The sequence below is a fragment of the Prionailurus bengalensis genome, chromosome D4, assembly GCF_016509475.1.
Source record: "Prionailurus bengalensis isolate Pbe53 chromosome D4, Fcat_Pben_1.1_paternal_pri, whole genome shotgun sequence".
Lineage (NCBI taxonomy): Eukaryota > Metazoa > Chordata > Mammalia > Carnivora > Felidae > Prionailurus > Prionailurus bengalensis.
The window spans coordinates 13,121,930-13,143,131 of record NC_057359.1 but is presented as its reverse complement, the minus strand read 5'-3'; the positions used below and the strand labels follow the sequence as shown (position 1 = coordinate 13,143,131).

At 39.5% G+C, this 21,202-nt stretch overlaps 1 protein-coding gene across 11 annotated transcripts in view; it reads left to right on the top strand.

The window, feature by feature from the left end:
• TRPM3 (transient receptor potential cation channel subfamily M member 3) overlaps nucleotides 1-21,202 on the top strand; it is an 805,281-nt gene that overhangs the window by 610,523 nt on the left and 173,556 nt on the right. For 10 of the 11 annotated variants that reach the window (XM_043565212.1, XM_043565210.1, XM_043565217.1 and 7 more), the window contains one exon: nucleotides 6,570-6,744. In XM_043565212.1, the coding sequence (XP_043421147.1) occupies nucleotides 6,570-6,744 (175 nt within the window). Of the gene's footprint in view, nucleotides 1-6,569; nucleotides 6,749-21,202 lie in introns of those variants that run through there. The other variant, XM_043565221.1, reaches the window with a different exon arrangement.

The following is a 21,202-nucleotide window of genomic DNA, read 5'->3' as shown; positions in this document are numbered from 1 at the left end:
TCAGGCTCTGGGCTGATGGCTCGGAGCCTGGAGCCTGTTTCCGATTCTGTGTCTCCCTCTCTCTCTGCCCCTCCCCCGTTCATGCTCTGTCTCTCTCTGTCCCAAAAATAAATAAACGTTGAAAAAAAAATTAAAAAAAAATAATAAATAAAATAAAATGAAAGCCAGGTGGTAGGAGCTAGTACAGGATTCCTGTGAAAATATGCATTGATAATACGCAAAATAGATGAGTTCAACAGTATTGAAAACAAGCTGGACAAAAAGGGGTTTGCAGTATTCATCAATAGCTTTTGCATTCACTGTCCCCAGGAGAAGAAATGGTACACCATAGGTTTTTAATCTTTTATCACCAGGAAAGGCATTGCCGTTAATTCAAACTCTGTATCTTCAGGGTTTTAACAACTGCCTATCTCCAGACAAATTTGCTGAGATTTTAGATGGCAAGATAAAATATACATGTGTGTTTATTCTGGTATACTGGTGTGTTTATTAGCTGTAAATATGGAAGGACTGCATGGAGGGGGTCCATTAAGCTAAATATCAGTAAGGGAGTTGCCATAAGGATCACTGATAACAGGAGAGGATGTTTAAGAAATTCACATTGTGTTCCCCCTGCCTAGTCCTAAAGTGAATTGGAAATTTGTACATTGGGAAGTCTCAGCCTTAAGGAAAGTCCCCAGCCATCTTTCAAGGAATTTCCTTCCCACTTGACAACCATAAGTATCCAGAAGTGAAGCGTCTTGTTGCATGTGGCTTTATTTCTACTGCCTAATAGTTTGTGTGGTACTTGATATTCCCAGATGCTTTCCTAAGCATTAGGTGCAGAATTATAGTGATGAAAAGGTATAGTAATAATAATGACACACAGGATTGATTTGCAATGGGTTTGGCATTCACCAATTGGTTACCTCACTAGGATTCGCTAAAAGATAATTGGGTTCATTACCCATTTCCAAGTAAGGCCAGACTCACTCCAGTTATAGTTCTGTTGTCTGGAATAGATAGCATATTCTACCTCTAAAACATGAAGGCAATATCCAAAACATCTTCCTCCATAGAAGAACTGCAAAGATATTCTACTTAAAATGAAACGTACTCTTTTCTTGTCAGCCCCTAGATATTTTCTTGGTCTTGCTCTGTTCCTTGGTAGCTTAAAGATTTCCAATCATTTTTCCTTTTATAAAATACAGCATATAAAAATATTCTCTTTCTGGATAATAATATCCTATCATTGTACCTGAATATTCATGTGTTATGAGTCTTCCTAATTAAACTTAACAAACAAGAATAGTTTTAAGTGTTGTCACTTGAACACAAGTGATTACCAGATTTACATACTTTTCACAAATCTATCTCCAATTTCTCAGGCCATAGAAAAGATGCACTAAATCGACAACATGAAGAATCTCAATCTGAAAGTATCTGTTGAAAGTTGTGGTATTATGCAGTATTATGCAAACTTCAGCCATTATTTCTCAAGTAGGTAGCAAATTAGTGTCCATTAAAATGAGGAAAATAGCTTACTGCTTCTCTTCCCATCACTATATTAATTGCTAATGTCCCCGAAGTCTGTGCAAGGTTCTGTTTGGAAAAGTGCAAGACCTTAGGAAGTTGCTGAGTTTTTATGACCTCATTATGTAGTCCAAATACAGGAGATAATGGCCAATGTTCTGTTGGTAGAGTCAGCCACTGAACCAAAGACCAGGCTGTTCAAGTGGGAAGTTGGATGAAGGGGGCACATTCAATGTTTTATAATTTTAAGCAAATTTTAATTATGCAAATTAAAAATTGTGAAACATAAAATATACTGGTAAAGTCTTACTATATGCATAGTTTCCAAGCATGTGAATTCTCCACACAAACTTCTAAATCATCAAGAATCACATACTCCCACAGCTGACAAGGCCAGTGAATTAGTTATGTTCATGTTATTGCTACGCAACGTTAGGGGTTGAGAGAAATGCCCACCCACCATTAACAGTCTCAGTCTTGAATGCATTAAAACCTTTGGGAAGTCATTTCTCACATAAAGTTTGAGCCCTCCTTTCACAGATCACATGATCTGTGGCCTAGGTCATTACAACCTACCTAAGATCAACCTTCTATACTCCATCTCCATATAAATATGAACCATTGTCCAATAGCAAATTATTCCTTAGGACCATAGGGATTTTAGATCATATACGGTGATGTGACATGAAACCAAAGTGTTAATTTACTTTGATCAGAATTCTCACATTATCCAGGCATTTCACGTACAACAGACTGAATGTTTTTACAAGTGCCTGAACTGATCACAGATTATTATCGCATGTCAGCAGAGAGGGAGAGAAGAGAGGGAGAAAGAAAAAGGATGCTTTTGGAGTTTGAAGACATTCTTCTATTCCTGCCACCTTCCTTCCTCCCAACGCCCAACCCAGTCTTTGGTTAAGCCAATTTTGACACTTTCTGCCTTATTGGGAACCCAAGCTAAGGTACATAGCAGTCAGAACAAAATGTGACACAAGTCCAAGAGAATATCTTCTGCAAAGAACAATTAATTGGGGTGGGGTCTGTAATTTGAAAGCCGTAGGTCAGCCTGGAACATTGTAGAATGTAGCTGTTAAATCCATTATCCAAGCCCACATTTTTGAAGGCTAGGCCTCCAGTTCCAACACTGCAAAAGCTAAAGAGTGTGGCAAAGCCTCTTCCTGCTTAAGCATCTCCACATTGGTCTAAAATTAAATTCTAATGGAAATCTCTGAGAACTGCTGAAAGTCTTTGGTTATGGTGAAACATGTAAAATTATTGCAATCGACTAACGAATTAACCTATTTTTCCCCAAAAGCACAGGAAAAATATTCACACACACACAAGTCTCTGAGGGCTCTCAATAAAATGAAAAGCTTCCTGAATAATAGAGGTTATATTTTTTAAAACTATAGATCTAAACAGCTATTTTGTGTGTCTGTGTGTGTGAATGGCTAGTAGGTTTGCTGAGCAAGGTATAGATTTGTGATTATCTTCAAAGGAATTTATACTAATTTTGTAATGGGCATAAAGAAAATAGAAATGTGCCATGTAAATTCAGCTGAACATGCAGTGGATTCCATAAAGAAAAATGTTTTCTTTATGTCATTAATAGAAAATGGTATTCATGGTATTTTAAAAAGCCTTTTCTTTACTAATGGAGTCATATACTACAAATTCTAATTTTTACATTTATGACTTTCTCTTAAGTATTTTTAATATCCTGTGTCCAAAATGTTCAAAGATCCTTATCTCCAAAAAAATAGGCTAAGAACCACTTCGTTAGTTCATTACTGATTATTTGATACCATTTTCTTTTCTTTGAAACAAAGGCAATGTGTGTGTGTGTGTGTGTGTGTGTGTGTGTGTGTGCGCGCATGCACACGTGTGTGTGTGTGTGTGTCCTGACAGAAAGACAATGTTACCATATACTGGCAGGCTAAATTTACACAAAGCATGGTATTTTTAGGTATAGCCTGATTCTCTACCTTTCATAACTAAGATATTCAGAAGTGCTTTTGTATTAGGCTATAAGGGCTTTTATTGTCTATAGAATAAATCTCCATGTATTATCACTGTAGGAAATAGGTGAGAATGTGGAGGCCAGATATATTCAGTATTTATGCAAAGGGAAATGATACTTTGATACTTTATCCAATTTTTAGCACTGGATTATAATATAATAATAATAGTAATAAAAATTTATATATTTGTTTTCATATTTGAATTGGTAACAGCTTCATTCTGAAATTAGGAAATTTAATCATCTAAAATGTTTCTGTCTTTCTAGGGGTTACAACACTTTGGTACATTGAGAAATATGTTGTTATGAGATCATTTGACTGTTTATTGCTCTCAATGTATCCTATGTAAATTGATCCTTTGCACCTACATATCCTCTCAAAGGGAAGAGAGGTTTCCAGCCATCTCGCCTATTGTCTGGTAGATTCTAGATAACTGAAACATTCTAGAAGGCCCATTCTAGGACTTCTTTCTCCATGAGAACTTTAAGTGGATCACAGCTGGTCTGTGAGTTGAAGTAAAAATCCCACTGACAGAACCAGTGCTCAAGATCAGAACTTGGCAAAGGCTTCTCTTGGAAGATCCTAGAATGAGTCTAAACATATCATTAGGTATAAAAAACAGCAGGTATGGCATATAATTGTTCCTTGACATGAAGCAATGTGGTAGCATGTGCTAAACCAAGGCAAAGGGAAAAATTAAATAGCATAGTACTTTGGCAAATACCTCATAAAATAATTTTAAACATTGGAAAAGAGACTCTTTTTTAAGGCATTAAAATAAAAACCCGGGGCGCCTGGGTGGCTCAGCCAGTTAAGCATCTGACTCTTGATTCCGGCTCAGCTCATCATCTCACCATTTGTGAGTCTGAGCCCCACATTGGGCTTTACACTGACAGCACTGAGCCTCCTTGGGATTCTCTTTCTCCTTCCCTCTCTGCCCCTCCCCTCCACGCTCTGAAAATAAAGAAATAAACTTTAAAAAACATACAAACCCATATGGGGGTGGATATTTCTTATGTCAGCAAGTTCTCCTCCAAAAGAAGTGTGCTGTATTAACATTTCAAGTTAGCCCTTAATCTTCAAAGTGCCTTTCAGTAGGAAGTTACTTAATCCTCCTCATCAGCAGTGAGGAAGATGTCTCCTCTACAGACACGTAAATAGTTTTAAAGTTTTTAAGTGCCCTTTTGTCTCAATCGTTAAGGGCCTTTTGGTCAAAAGCATAATCTTTTGCTTCCCTCTCCTTGGATTTGAAGGAGTAATTCTCAAAAGTTCTCCATCCACAGAAGAATCAGATGGGACCATGGGTTATCCCTCCCTCCTCATACCCTCTGGAGCACAAAAAGAAATTCGGGGACAACAATTGTCATTTTCTTACAGTTTTTAAATGTTGATATAAAAATGGCACCCATCTTTGTGTAACTGACATTTTGGACATTTCCTTTAAGATGAAAATCAAACCATGAAAAACACTGACTTAGAAAAGAGAAGGCCCCAGGACACTGATACACTTTAGAAGTATAATAGGTCACACAAGTCAAATACAGTCTCTTATTAATGGAGCAAGGAACCAAACCTCAAACTATTATTTCTCACAGGGCAGCAGTTTCTTGATAAAAGAAAAAAAAAAACATAGCAGGCAGGAGAAGGGGGGAAATGGAGATGATTGAAGGCTTTTTTTAGTTCATATTTACAGAAGTGGCACAGAATCTTGATTATTTCTTTTTTAAGATAACTGCTCTGTACAAAACCATCTCATTTTTATGGTACTGCTCAATTCCTTAACTATTCTGGGAAGGTAAAGTGAGAAAATATAGTGTGATACCAAAATGAGCAAAAGAAGTTATTCAATGAACAATGATGGCACTTGAGAGAACTCTTGAAAATGAACTTCAAATCTTTTTCATCATGTCTCTCATGGACATTCATTTTTAATACTTCTCTTTAAAATGTCAAGTTGAACCATATGTGAGTGCTGATGTTAGGGCACTTTTTACATCTTATAGCTCACCGATAATAGCTTAAATACTTTAGAAAAAGTCTGTGACACGTCCCCGCACACCCCCCCCCTGAATTCAACTGAATTCAACAAATGTTTCCAGGCGACCCATCATGAGCCTGGCACCTTGCTCGGTGGCTAAGGACAAAGCAGTAGCAGATGGCAGATGATATGTCTCCTGGGTACTTTATTGTGACTGTTACTCTATTAAGAATCAATAATCAAGCTTATCATTTATGGTCAGACATAGATAGACCCCTAATGTAGCTAGTAGTTAACTCAACAAGTGAAAATGTGCCTCCAGCTGATTTTGATTTGTTGAGTCTTCAATAAAGAGAACCATTCAGGCATTTTCTCAGTGCCTCTGATGACTTCAGGGATCTGGCCTGTTTTAAATTTTTTTTTTTTCAACGTTTATTTATTTTTGGGACAGAGAGAGACAGAGCATGAACGGGGTAGGGGCAGAGAGAGAGGGAGACACAGAATCAGAAACAGGCTCCAGGCTCTGAGCCATCAGCCCAGAGCCTGACGCGGGGCTCGAACTCCCAGACCGCGAGATCGTGACCTGGCTGAAGTCGGACGCTTAACCGACTGCGCCACCCAGGCGCCCCTGGCCTGTTTTAAATTCCCATTTTTCAGGTAGGAAACTGAACAACTGGGTACATATGAGACTTGCTTAAGGTCACGTTTCACTTCCAATCTTCTGGTTGCTGGCTCAGTGTTTCATCTACTAACCGATTCCTTTCTCTCCCTCCTCGCCCTATGCACCCCCTCCTATGAACGTATGGCAATCGGTGCCTTCACTGACCCCAACATCCCAGGAGCTCTGGGGAGAGGGCAAAGCCAAATAGACCCCCTGGTGGGAAGCTTCTGCTACAGGAGTCTGTAAAATTTTGCTACGTATTTTATCCCTTCATCTGTTATCTCCCCCAGGCTCAGTAATTTTAGTTTGTGCTTTTTGTTTCTCTTTTTGTTTCTTTGGTTTGCTGGCTTTGTGTTCTTTTCTCTTTTTTTCCTTTTCTTTTCCTTTTTTAATGCAGGAATCGGTCAAGGCGTTCCGGTGGTGGCACTCATTGTGGAAGGAGGACCCAATGTGATCTCCATTGTCTTGGAGTACCTTCGAGACACCCCTCCCGTGCCAGTTGTTGTCTGCGATGGGAGTGGACGGGCATCTGACATCCTGGCCTTTGGGCATAAATATTCAGAAGAAGGCGGGTAGGTAATGAGTATGAAGCCTATGTTCCAAACTTGGAAAGATGGTATTAGTCGATTAAGATGTTTGGTTTGGAAAGGTGGTGGGGAAGAGCAGGGGAACGTATTCTAAATGTCCTGGGAACTGAGACATTCCATGAAATCTACACTGGACTAGCCCAATAAAGAGGACAAAGGGAAAGGAAGGGTCATAGGACTCGGTAGCCTTTCTCTTCTATTGATTTCTTCTCTCTTTTGCCCCTCTCACTAAGGAGAAACAGGAACTGGGTTTTCACACACACGGCACAGCTAACCTGGACCATATAGGTCGGGTTAGTACCTTGGGAAAAGCTGGGATGTGCAGCCTCCAGGCTCAGCCTCCGAACACCAGCTTCACCAGACTGCTGTGTGTTCACAAAGGCGACACCTTAATGAAAACTTTCGGTGGCCTGTGCTGTCAGATCCCTGTAGATTGGCTCAGAAAGCAGAGTCTGTAAACACTCTGTTCCTCATTAAGCCCCTCCTGGACTCCCCGCCACCGCGAACTTTCCTTGGTCTGTCTACCCCCTAATGCTACTCTCAACAGTCCACAAACCCCACCCCTCACCACAAGGAAGACTTCCCTCCACAGCCTTCCCTGTCAATCTGAGGTCCCACCCAGGGAATGGTGACATCCAAGCAGTCTTGGGTATTATTAGATTAAAGTGACTCGCCCCAAGGTATAAAGGGGTTTAAGGAGGAAAACTCAGGGGGGCATCACTGAATTTTTATTTCATTCAAATTTTTAAAGTTTTTATTTATTTAAGTAATCTCTATACCCAACGTGGGGCTCAAACCCATGACCCCGAGATTAAGGATCACATACCCCTCTGACAGACCCAGCCAGGCGCCCCTAAATCATTGAATTTTTAAATAAGGAACTTGCTAACCGAAACAGTTCTCCTAACACATGAAACTGGTGGGCGAAAGGAGCCCCAAAGGAGATGGGGTCTTTTGTTCATCCCTTTTACAAACATACATCGAGTGTTTACTGGGTGCCACACACAGAGATGGGAAAAAAGAATAACAACTCTTCCTGCATCAAAGAGCTCATAGTAAGTCTAGTAAGTAGATAAGCATGTAATGATTAGTAGTAAGTGGCGAGCTTGGCTGCTCAGGCTCAGGACACTCCCTTCTCCACCTGTCTGCCATGTAGCCTTCCTTACAACAGGCTCCTCCTGGCAGCCCAGTAGTGTGTTTTCTCTCCCATTCCTTTCCTTGTCTTTGCCCGAGGCCCAGCAGTGCTCCAGATGAGCGTTAACCCAGCCCCCTTCCCTGATAAGTGTGTGAGCCTAAATATGGGAAAGAAAGGAGACACACATAGGAGAGTTACAGGCTTCCCACTAATGTTGCAAACACTGACAGTGATTTGGGGGTGCCTTAAAGCTTCTGATGTGAAAAAGAAAAAGAAAACAATATTCATGAGCATGAAGTTGGAGTTTGCTTCCTGGCAAATTTAAATTCTGTCTTCTCCTTTCGTTGTAAATATTGGTCCATTTTATAGCTAAGAAACTAAAAAGAACATTTGCCTGAACACCTCCAGGTCTGTTACCAACCAGAATTCAGGATCCTCAACTGTGCTTTGCTTTTATTAAAAATGTAGCCATCGTTCTCATCGATTTAAATATAGCAACGTGTTTCTTTTTCAGAGAGAACTAAAGACTTTATACAGTTTTTAGCTTCACTAACTTTTTTTCTTCCTAATTCTTGCAATTATTTTATTGTATTTCCACAAAGTAAATGCCAGTTTGCATTCAGAAGGCACATTTCCCTTTCAGAAAATTCATGGAAGAGTGAGCTGTTCATCCTAACATTTCAGGTTTTTAAAGTCTGTACACAATGAAGGTCTGGACCCAGGGCCTACTTTTTGCCATTGTCATGGGTTGTATAGTGTGAAAACGTTACAATTTTTGATAAGTTGCTCTTCCTGATTCTGTTTTATATGTAGGGGAAATGTTACACATTTTAGAGCTGGGGGAGTGGAACTCTGTATTTTTTAACCTAGGGGACAGATACACAGAGCAATTACGTGGTTTCCTAAGGTCGCATAGCCCACGATCCCAGGTCAGGATTCTTTCTGCTCTTTTAAAAAGTACACTGAAATGGATTTTTGTGGCCTGTGCCTTGGTTGTTTCTTATATATTACCTCAACGGCACTGTCTCTTAAGTAACTTAAGTTCCCTTCAGCTTCCCCTTTACATTAGAATTTCTTAATTTTTTGTATTATTGCATGTATCCCCAAAGATAAAATCAATGCATTCCTACATGTAAACCTACTTGTTGGTCCAAGCCGACCAACCCTACAACACGGGGATTCTTTTCTTCCCCCTGACCTAGATCCAAATTAGGAGGCAGAAATACCATGCCTTTTTAACTTTAATTGGAAATTTTAGTTTTAAAACCAAAGTTGAGTTTTAGTTCTGATTATTTTATGACCAAAATATGCAAAAGCATAATCTATATGGGATCTATGCAAACATGTAAACCATGGTTGATTATCAAAGAGTATGAAGTCATGCACATAACCCGCGTGGAGATAAAGAATTAAGATATGATTTCATACCTTGGGAATTATTAAGATTAAAACTTAAAAAATTTTAAGAACCGTTTAGAAACACTTATTAAGAAAATAGAAGCTTCAAGAGAAGCTTTGTATTTGCCAATCCAAATATATAGATCTATATTTATTTATTTTATATGGTGTTATAATAAATGTGTGCTCTTGCTCCAGGAAAGCAATTATAAATTTATCATGATCAAATGAATTCAGATGTTTGTCTGTGTCATCTGAATAACTGCCAGAATCATGTTTATTTAGCTTGATAAAAAGTAGTCTGGCCACACATACGCAACCAATTTAAAAAGAACATTTCCAAGGGCTCCTGAGTGGCTCAGTCGGTTAAGCATCCAACTTTAGCTCAGTCATCATCTCATGGTTCATGAGTTCAAGCCCCACGTCAGGCTCTGTGCTGACAGCTGGGAGCCTGGAGCCCGCTTTGGACTCTGTGTCTCCCTCTCTCTCTGCCCCACTCCCACTTGCACTCTGTTTCTCTCTGTCTCTCAAAAAAGAATAAATGTTAGAAAAAATTTAAAAAAACATTTCCAAAAAACATTATTTTGCAGTAGTGTGTTTGCTTTATGCTAAAAAGAAAAAGAAAAAGGAGAGATAGAATCCCAAGCAGGCTCTGCACCATCAATGTAGATGTGGGGCTCAAACTCACAAACTGTGAGATCATGACCTGAGCCCAGACAAAGAGTCAGACACTTAACTGACTGTGCCATCCAGGTGCCCCTTTGGTGATTTAAATATGATGTAAGCATTTTTAAACTCATTTATAGGTTGTTAAATCACACAGGTCCAAGGACTGTAAATGTGTATATTTAGCTATAAAGCTTTTCACTTTATAATCTTAAAGGAGTGAATGAAATTTACACACCTTGTATTTTAACTTTTATGAACTTGGTATTTTGCCCTTAAATTCCCTATTGTTAACCAACTTCTAAGAATATGAATTTGAAAGGTCATCACTTAGGAAGCAAATTGGAATTGGCAAAACTAACTTGTGTCGATGAGATTACTTGAGGTAAAGGAAGACAGAGCGTATCCATCCCAAAGTAAATGGGTTTGGATACACTAGGAGGGCAACTGCAATTGAATTCATTTGCCTTCTTCTCCCTCTCTGCCCTGCAGCAGGTGCTACCAGAAAGAAATGGCCAAACTCTCTTTTTCCCTTAATGTCGAACTAGATCATCCTATTTCTCATCTGTCATAGTTTTAAAATGAGTCACAACTCACTTTCCTGGACTAATTTCATTCCATAAAAATATTATCAAATTTTTCTTTTCTGAATCACAACTGACTAAACACTGCCAACAAACAGATTGATGCTACCCAAGTGGCATTAGATTCACTTACCTAAGTTTTCAAATAGGAAGATTCCACATTTTGCTGTGTTGAGGAAGCAAGCTGACCAACTTTGCTTACAGTCAGAACACCTTTCAGGTAGTAGCTGCCTGCAGTTAAAGTCAGAGATTAGTTTGCTTGGAAAGTAACTAAGTCTCAGGTTGCAGAGAAATATGGTGTAGCTCCTCATTTATCAGCCATTGAGAAAATGCCACACAGATGAAAGATGTCAGCGTGAAAAAGGCATCCCGAACGAATGTGTACTCTAAGGTGATGCTCCTCATTTATCTGGATTTTATTACTAAGTCTTACATTTATTTTGGTGTCTTCTTCCCACAAATAATTATGTGGACTTACCATTTTCAGAGAGCCAGGGACAAGAAGTAGAGCTTGTGGTAACAGAAAGCCTTAAAGCTCTTACATAGACTGTTGATAACTCTGGGGACGGCACCAAGGGGCAGACGCCAATAGACTGTTCACATTCGTATTTGTCTGGAATTTGTATTAGATATCATGGAGAAACACTGAGCCACTAATGGCTTGTTCTTGAGGAAGAGAATAGATAATATATTTCAAGGAAAAAAAATCTGATTTTCCTGTTTAAAGGGGACTTAATAAAGATCCCTTTATTTTCTGATTAGCTGAGGTAAAGGCATAAATGGAACACAAAGTAGAGATGAGAAAGGAAAAATCCATTGCATGGCTTCAAATTATATCACTGTGTCCTAGCATGGATGTAACGAAAGTTTGCTTCTCTCCAAATATACATCAAAGTGACCAAAGTCAGGAGGAAGTCACCAGAAAACTAGCCATTTTAGAAATCCAGGTGCAGTCTATATTCCCTAGGGCATATCACTCCATGCAGTGGTTACTAATGTTTTCTTCTGCTTGAGAGATTTCCATCTAAGGCTGAAGGATGTCACAGCCCTATCATTTTTCTCTATAAGATCTGCTGAAAGGAAGTAATTGATCTCAGTAGTCTGTATCCCAATATGATTTAGACATAATTGGAATGTCAAGTGAGAAAGAAGGAAACAAATATCAAGCATGCTGACTTCCAGTGTCTATTTTAGTTTCCATTAATTTCATCTTACCTTGTCTCTTTTCTAGAATTTTCTATAAGAAAGCATGTCAAAACTTGATTCTGTTTTGTAACTTTCTCAGAAGGGACGGGAAGAAAGTTGGAAACATCTTGTATAGACAAAGCATACCAGGAGCTTTATTTAAAAAGGGGTGTTGTTTTTGTAAACCATTTTCTAAGTTAACCTTTATTGAGTGCCTACTCTATGCCCTCAACGTAACTGTTAGAGAATGAGCAAGACATGGTGCTGGCGGAGATTTTATAATGGAGGTTAAAACACAGCCATGAATACAGATAACTAGAAGGTCACATGTGCTGTGATAAACGTACAAGAGGCCAGAGGACAAAGTACTTGAGTGTGGCATTTCCCCCAAGAATCTCTTCAGGGGTGCCTGACTGGCTTAGCTGGTAGAGCATGCGACTTTTGATCTCAAGGTCATGAGTTCCAGCCCCACGTTGAGTGTTAATTACTCACATAATGGCATAATAGTCTCTATTGCTCCTGTTCCCCTTTTCCATCAAAAACTGGATCCAAACTGAGGATCAGCCTGGAAGACAAGAAAAGCTAATATTTGACCCTCTTTTGTGTAGCTCAACACAGAAAAAAAAAATCAGTTTCAAGAGTATTGAAAGAAAGCCAATAAAAGAGATAGTGTGTTTGTATGTGTACATACATACTATTATGTTGAATTTATATATACCCAAATATATATTTAAATACATTTGCATGTTATTTATATATAATATATATTTATATATTGAATTTATATATTTCAGTTTAATGAAATCAAGTTAATTGACAAATTAATTTAATCCAACAAAATCAATTAAATTATATATAATTTATAAATATACTAATGCCTATAATTATTGAATTGCAATTTTTATATTGCAATTTTCCCCTCTGTGGAATATATTAAAGATATTGATATATAGATACCTGTGCCATCGTATCTAAGTTCCTCAAGGCTGGAGTAGCTTCATTTATTTAGGAAAGTTCAAAAGAAAATACTCCGTCTTCCAGTTTGCTGTTTGGTCCCTCCATGTTGTGTCAGCATGGAAAGAATAAAGCATTGACTAAAAAACAATTACGTAGAGTTCATGGAGGAAAGTACTAGTGAGGGGAAAAGTTCTATTGATCTCTATCAGTCAATCAGTTCTCTAAATTGATTAAATTTGCTTTAGAATTGCTCAGCTCCAGGCTGGGAAAGTGTGGCCTTGAACATCAACAGCAAACATTAGAAAGAACACAGAGCTGCATAAGCCATCATGGTAAAGAAATCCTTTTCGGAGAACCACTGCCCATGACTTTTAGACAGCCCATCAATATCAAGTGAAGATTGCACAGGATGGATCAACCATGCTTCTCTGAGATTTGCTCAGCTCACTTCTTGGCCACTTGTTACACAGAATACATTCAAAATAGGCAGGTGGTTATCACACTTTAGCATGCCTGAGAATCACCCAGAAAGCGTTAGGAGACACAGGTTCCCCTAAGTATCCTGATTCGGTGTACCTGGGCTAAGGTACAGGAAACTCTATGTGAAAACAAACTTGAGGTGATTCCAACCAGAATGATCCATAGACCACGCTTTCGGAAACTCCTTTTAAATGTATACAAATTAGCCTTCTGATGTTTTCAGAAAGAGCCTCCTCACTTCCTGTGCTTGGCGTGCATTCTCCTCACACCAGTCATGGCACTGTTGCTGCAAGCACTTTGCACCCTCTGCCAAATTTTGTCCCTGGAACCCAGTTGGCTTGAGAAGTTGATTTAGCATGAATCACCTCATTTATTTCTTTATCACAGCTGTTCTTGGTTTCAAACATCTGTTAGACTTGAAAATTCCTCCCTTGAAGAGAAAGCTATACCATAAAAATACTCATTTTGACAGGACTGGTAAATTTTTCTGTTCACATTTTTATTTACATGGATTTCTTAAGGGCGTTCAGTTCATTTTATTTCTTTCAAAAATGATTGTCCAACTAGTTCAAAATATATGACCCATTTCCAAAGAGGAAAAAAAAAAGAGGATGAGAAACTTGAAAATATTTAAAACTGAATGATGGGTCTCTGCTGTTGGAGACACCATTGACAGTCATCAAGGACATTACGTTCAGCATTAGAAGGTCTTAGCTCATTTTCCTTTGACTTTACAATTGCGATAGGCAACCATTTAAGAGTCCCAATTTCCCACTTGCCTGCAGCATTGATTTTCGCTTTTTTAAAGTCTGTAAGTCCTTTCTCATATGAAATCTCAGATAGAAGCGCAATATATAAAACACAGGATACATGTTCACTCTGTTGAAACTGGGGTGGAAGGCCTAGACCAGTGGTTCTCAAGTTTTTATCTTGCATCAGAATCAAAGGGCTTATCAAAAATCAAATAGCTGGGCCCCATCTTAGATTTTCTAATTCAGTAAGTCTGATTGGCCAGGTGATTTGCATTTCTAAGAAATACCCAGGAGATGCTGATGCTGTGGGTCCAGGGACCATAATTTGAGAACCACTGGTCTATAGGCCTCCTTTCTGTGCCTGGCTCTCACCCACTAATGCAGCTCTGAGGCATCTTTGGGGCACCTCCTCAGAATTCTTGGGGCTTCTTTGTGGAAACCAGTTGACCATTAATCCACAAGACAAGTCCAAATTCCTTGGCTTGGACTGAAGACCCTTTGCATTCTGGCCCCAGCTCTCTCTACAGTCACGTCAATGAACCTTCCATTCACCAGACAACAGAACTGAATTGTACTTCCCATTGCTGCCATACACCTCTCTGCCTTAGTGTGAGATGTACATGTACATTTCTTTACCCACTTCTACGACACATCCTCTTTCTCTTATGAAAAGAAGCAGTGAGGACTTTAAAATCCACAATGACATTTAAAATGTATTTGAGGGAGCCTTAGATAATAAAATGTCCTGGTATTTAATTCCTCTACCTTAGAGGAGATGAATTCTGAATCATCCTGGCTGATATTAGAACCTGCAGCTGCTAGAAATAGAGTGGATTAACATCTCACCCTGTGGTATCATTAATAATAGATAATGTTTGCAGCGTCCTTAATGGATTTCCATTAGATTCCCCATGCAATTCTCCTTGTTGATTATGGACTACAGGATTCATAAAAACTAGATACAACAGTGACCACCTGCTATAAAAGCTTCTTCCACCAGAGACACACTAAAGATGCATTAAAGTAGTATTCCAAGGTTAACTCAAGTCTGCACTACTGCACTAGGAGAGGCTCCACTCAGCTTCAATACACTTTTTCTTTAATTGTCCTAATTGCTGGACAGCTGTCCTCTAGTTGATATACATATTTATGGTATTATCTGGAGTTATTCCATGCAAATCAAGTGTCCATAAGCAGTGATCCCTAACGTAAGTGGTAAAAAATCAGTTTTTTTAAATTCATGAAAGCCACAGTTCATTCAGCGTCTTGGAGACAGACCTAAAATTTACAGTTCTTTAACCCTATGATATCCCTGGTATTCACCATTTGATAGTATATTTGAGATTTTCTTATCTCTAGTGCAGGGATGACAAATGGTTTTCATCTTGAGTGTCAACAACAATCTACTGGTACCGGCGTCCTAGAATAATGTGTTGAGAATTATTCTGAGGCCACACTGGTGCTCAGGGGAGAGATTATTGTGATAGATTAACAATGATGCAAAGAAGGAAAGGTACACTCAACATGCCATGGATGTCTACTTTTGTTCTAGAGTGGAGACAACATCTTATAGATAGCCCCATATATCACCATCAGGCAATCATCAAATAGCACATTAGATTATGAAGCCAAGCGAAAAATAAGAAATTTATCTGCCTAAAAGATACCTGGGAAATAGTCCATCTTTAATCAACCCTGTGAAGTGCATCAGTCTAAACTGTCTGACAATATGAGGCTTTCCCTACAGGCATAATACATAGGATATCAAAAACAAGAGGCTCTTTGTTGTGGGATACTGTTTGAAGCTGGATTGAGGGACAAGTTAATTCAGCAGTTGTCTATGGATAATTAATAAGAAACACTAATTTATTATTATTTTTTATTTTGAGAGAGAGAGAGAGAGAGAGAGAGAGAGAATGCACAAGCAGGGGAAGAGCTAAGAGAGAGGGAGAGAGAGAGAATCCCAAGCAGGCTCTGTGCTGTCAAAGCCTGATTCAGGACTTGAACTCACCAAACTTGAGATTGTGATCTGAGCCAAAATCAAGAGTCAGATGCTTAACTGACTGAGCCACTCAGAGGCCCCAAGAAAGACTAATTTTAAAACAGTGAGGAATTAATCCATCACTAATCCATCTAAAAAAAAAAAACAAGAAAGAAAATTATACTTGTTCCAGCATCTCACAGAGTAGGATATGGGGGTAGAAGGAATCTTTGACAAACTGCCTTGAGCGAGAATTGAGATTTACCCCACCCTTTTCCCCATACCTCTGACCCCCTTCCCAAAAGCATACTTGCAAAAGTGAAGTTACTATTTTTTAAAGCTTCTGCATGCAAGAACCTGGTCTAAACACTGTCTTTCATTAAACTCTATGGTGTAGGTAGGATAATTATCCCCATTATATAAATGAGGAAATTGAGGACGGAAGGATTACAGAGTTTCCTCAACATCTCACCGGTAGGGAGTGGTCCGCCCAGGCAAATGGGGGCCGGAACCTACACTCCTAGCAGCTACACCATATCACCTCTAGGAAGGTGAGACCAGTAACGGCAGGAAGTTTGCTTGCCCCAGAGCTGTTATTATTTTTTTAAGTTTATTTATATATCTTGAGAGAGTGCATGCATGGGAGGGGCAGAGAGAAAGAGAGAAAAAGTATCCCAAGCAGGCTCCACACTAAGAGTGTGGAGCCTGATGCCGGACTCAAACTCATGAACCATGAAATCATGACCTGAGCCAAAATCAGGAGCAGGACACTTAACTGCCTGAGTCATCCAGGTGCTCCAGGGCTGAGTTATTCTGAACAACAGCTTCCATCTCCCCCCTCCCCCACTTTGTGTCACATGCTGGTTAACTTCTCCTTTGAATAAATGTTGGACCAACCTTTAAAGCATATCCGTGAAAGAGATGCCAGGGTCTTTGCCTGCCCAAGAACCTCATACATCTAATTCCAGCTCTGATTCTCTCTTTTGTAGAGGGTCTAAACCAGTAAAAGTCTGATTATTCCTCTTTCCTGGCCACGTGCAATTATCGTTGATGGGATTTCACTTGGAATGAACACAGAAGATGTGTCTTTCCCTTTAATTTTGGAAGCAGAGAAGCTGCCTGACCATGTGTCAGTCCCTGTATTCTTTGGCAACACTTAACAATTTCTACTCTTAGCCATAGTCATAAACAATAGCAAAAGAAAGGAGAGAAATTACAGATGCATAGCCAATACTGTTGAGGATTTTTCACCTGAGCGTCCTGCTAGTTTCTGCCCAGGGTAAAGTGCTTGGCAGTCCTGTCTGCCTCAACAGCAGTTCTGTCAAATAGAACTTTCTGTGATGATGGAATTGTTCTCTGTGCTGTCCAATAGAAATATCTGTGATGATGGAAATATTCTGTGCGTAATCAGATAGCCACTGAGCACTTGAACTGTGACTAGTGTGACTAAGGATTTGAATTTTAAATTTATCTAGCTGTAATTCATTCTAATTCAAATTGCCAACAGCTACCACATTGGATAACATAGCTCTAGTATTTCCACCAAACTGGGAACCCTTGAATGTCTGATAGATTTTCAATATTGACATTTTCTCTTTGTTTTTTTTTAATTAAAATTAAAAAAAATTTTGAAGTTTAATTATTTTTGAAAAAGAGAGACAGCATGAGTGGGGGGAGGGCAGAGAGAGGAGACACAGAATCTGAAGCAGGCTCCAGGCTCTGAGCTGTCAGCACAGAGCCCAATGAGGGGCTCGAACTCACAGACTGTGAGATCATGACCTGAGCTGAAGTTGGATGCTCAACCAACTGAGCCACCCAGGTACCCCTTCCTTTTGTTTTGAAATTACATTCTTCATCCAACCAACATTATGTATTCCATAATTCAACAAGTATTTTTTGAACACCTACTCTGTTCCAGGCACTGTTTTAGGCCCTGGCAAAAACACATCTGTCTACAGAATAAACAAAAATTTTTGTGATTACAGAACTTACATTTTAGCAGGGTTAGATAGATAGTAAGTAATGAACATAATAAATAAACACATTTTATAATGTTTTAGAAAGTGATATGCTATGGGGAAAGGGAAGGGTAAGGGAATCAAGGTAAGGGGGTGGTGGAAAATCTGTCTTCAGCACCTTCATGAAGATTGAGAGAAGAGAACACATAAGTAATATTGTGTACAGTTCATGCATCCAAGGAGTTAGGCCAGCTAGGATTTTCTTAGATTAATCTGACTTTATGAAATGCCACACATAAAATGCCTAGCACAAATCTTATCTTAGAATAGATACTGTGTGCCTCTCTTACAACCCTCAACCCCACTGTACCACCCCCCTTCTGTTTCCTTTTGTATGTGTATCTGTGCCTTCTGTTTTACCATATATAGCTCAAGATTCTAGAGTGGATTTTTAAAAAGTAAAATAAAAAAATAAATAAATAAAAGTAAAGAACAAAAGTAAGAAATGCTCCCTCTGTGGGTGGCAGTAAATGAAATTTTTTTAACAGACTGCATCCTCCAGTGTGCGTCCTTCCCAATTGTAGGCAGCTTCTCTAGGATCATTCTAACTGCCTCACGTGACTAGATAGAACCCTCAGGAAAAGCCCAGGTGAACCACTTGTCTAGGGTACTTATGAAAATAAGATTAGGGGTACTATTTTCACTGGTGTTAGCTGGTAGAAGCCATTTGGATCTGGAGTTAATCCTCAGGAAAAAGTTGGACAAAGTCATTCCCTACCCACTTATTGGTCCCTTCCCAATGTCCCTTTTGTATCTTCCCCCAACTTTCTATCCAACTAGTACTTCCTAAAAACCATCAGCATCAATCAGCTACAGTTAGATGTGAGTTTCACATAAAACATCACTTAACCTAAGAGTTACTCTTAGGCCTTCTAATTGTTGAACAAAATATTTGTTTGCCTTTTAACTAAATAAAAGGAACTTTGGGCTTCTGAGAAGCTGGGGAGTAACTCTGGGGAGGTAGTGGATCCTTGAAACCACATTATTCAGGCTCAGTCTTCTTACACATAAGATATAGAACATCCTGGGGCGCCTGGGTGGCGCAGTTGGTTAAGCGTCCGACTTCAACCAGGTCACAATCTCGAGGTCTGTGAGTTCGAGCCCCGCATCAGGCTCTGGGCTGATGGCTCAGAGCCTGGAGCCTGTTTCTGATTCTGTGTCTCCCTCTCTCTCTGCCCCTCCCCCGTTCATGCTCTGTCTCTCTCTGTCCCAAGAAAAATAAAAAAAATAAAAAAATAAAAAAGATATAGAACATCCTGTATCAGGGATAAAAACAGAGGAAATCCCCACTTGTATCCAGTCATCAAACAACAATTCACTAACTTTGCATAACCACACTGAGCTGAGCCTACATGTTTATGCTAGTATAGTTCATTATCAGAGATTCTTCCTGATTCTCTTCTCCTCTAAGTTTGGCTCTGATGTTTCTTTAACAAGTTAGTTTCCCTCTGCAGGCTCCAGACTCTTCATCTATAAAACTGCGGCTCCTAAACTGTATCATCGCTTTATCCCAAAGCTCAAATCCCTCAGCTGGATTTTCAGATTAGCAATATACAGAAACCGAAATATCAAAAGTTGAGATGTTATCTTACTGGTGATGAGAAAGTATTGTGGGGTTTTAAGAAGGATGTGCTGGAATCATGTCTGCTTTGTAGAACAACCATTCAACCAACTGTGTGGAGTGCATTAGAAGAGGACAGAGAAGAAACCAGTTAGTGGTCTGTTAGTACCAACTGAGTAAGATAGGAGGAGGGCCAAAACGAAGGTAGATGGAGAAATAAGGTAAACTGAAACAATACTCTAGGAAGTCAGACTTCTCTCTAGCTTTTGGCAGGTGCTGCTGTTGTTTTTCCTCTCCAAACCACGAAGTGCGATGAGGGCACCAAGAAAATACCCCCCTGTTTTTGGTGTGACTTAACCTGGGCATTAAGGTTGACCCAAGTATGCACACATTTTACTGAAGATGTGCCTTGCATACTGCATTTAACAGGGGCAAAGTATGATGACATATGTCCATGGAAAAAAGGCTCCAGCCATGTGCCCAAGGCCCCAAAGAAATAGCTAGTACATAGTACACACTACATAAACAAAAATAGGCAGCTGAGTCAAAAGAGGAAATATTTGCAAGCTCCATGCTGTGAGTCAGTAGTAAACATTTTGAAAATACTTCTGAGTGGTTAGACTGTCACTTTTAAGGAAAATGCTTGTTCGCATAATCAGCTATTAAAAGAAGAAAATGCAAAGTAAGACCACTGAAGATGTTTATCATTAAGATGTGGGGGAGATTGATGCTTTTTAATGTCTCATCTGAACAGAATCACTTGATGGATTTGCTTGTCTCCAAGATGATCACCATTCCTTCTCTGTATATTCATGCTTTCCTTCCACCAAGAGATGGAGTCCATTTCTTCCCTCCTCTTAAATCTGGGTTGCTCTTAGTGACTTGCTTGATTAATTGAATGTAAGGAAATGACATTCTGGGACTTTTGAGGTTAAATCAGAAGAAGTTTTAAAGTTTTTGCCTGGGTCTCTTCAAACACTCTCTTGGAATCCTTCATTTGAGAGAAGCCAGCTGCTGTGTAAGAAGTCCATCCACCGTGCAACCACCAGAGAGAGCAATGCCAGCCAGTCCTCAGTTCTTTCAGCCATCCTAGACTCGGTACCAGACAAAGGAGTGAAGAAGTCATCATGGACATTGCATCTGCAGCAGATGCCTTGTGGAAAAAGAATGGAGCCCCAGACATGATCGGTTGAGCCATTATAGCCATTCTATCCTCTCCCGAGAGGACCGAGATATCATGGAATAGACATGAGTCCCTCGCCACTCTGCCTAAATTCCCAACCCATAAAATTATCAACACAATAAAAAATGGTCTTTTACATCACTAAATTGGGGGGGGGGGGTGGTACGTATTAATAGATTACCAGAATATATGGCATACAACCCAAGAGTTCCTGGAGGTTAGGACTAAATATATTCATCTGTCTACTTCTAGCATAGTGCCTGACATGCAGTAGGCACCAGTATTGTTTGTTGAATGAATAAATAAATAGATGTATAGATGTTTGCATGGAATATTTGCAAGACCCCGCAATAGTAAAGCCTCCTAAATCTGCTATGTGTCTTCATTTCCCACATGTAAGAAAGTACTGGTGATCTCTGACTTCCCTGAAGTGGGAAAGTTCTTTCTCCAGCTTGGATTGGGAGTGGCCTCATACTGTTGGGCTCACCCAAGGATGCAGAACACTGTTGGTCTCAGGAGGGAGCTCTGTATTGCACACAAAGG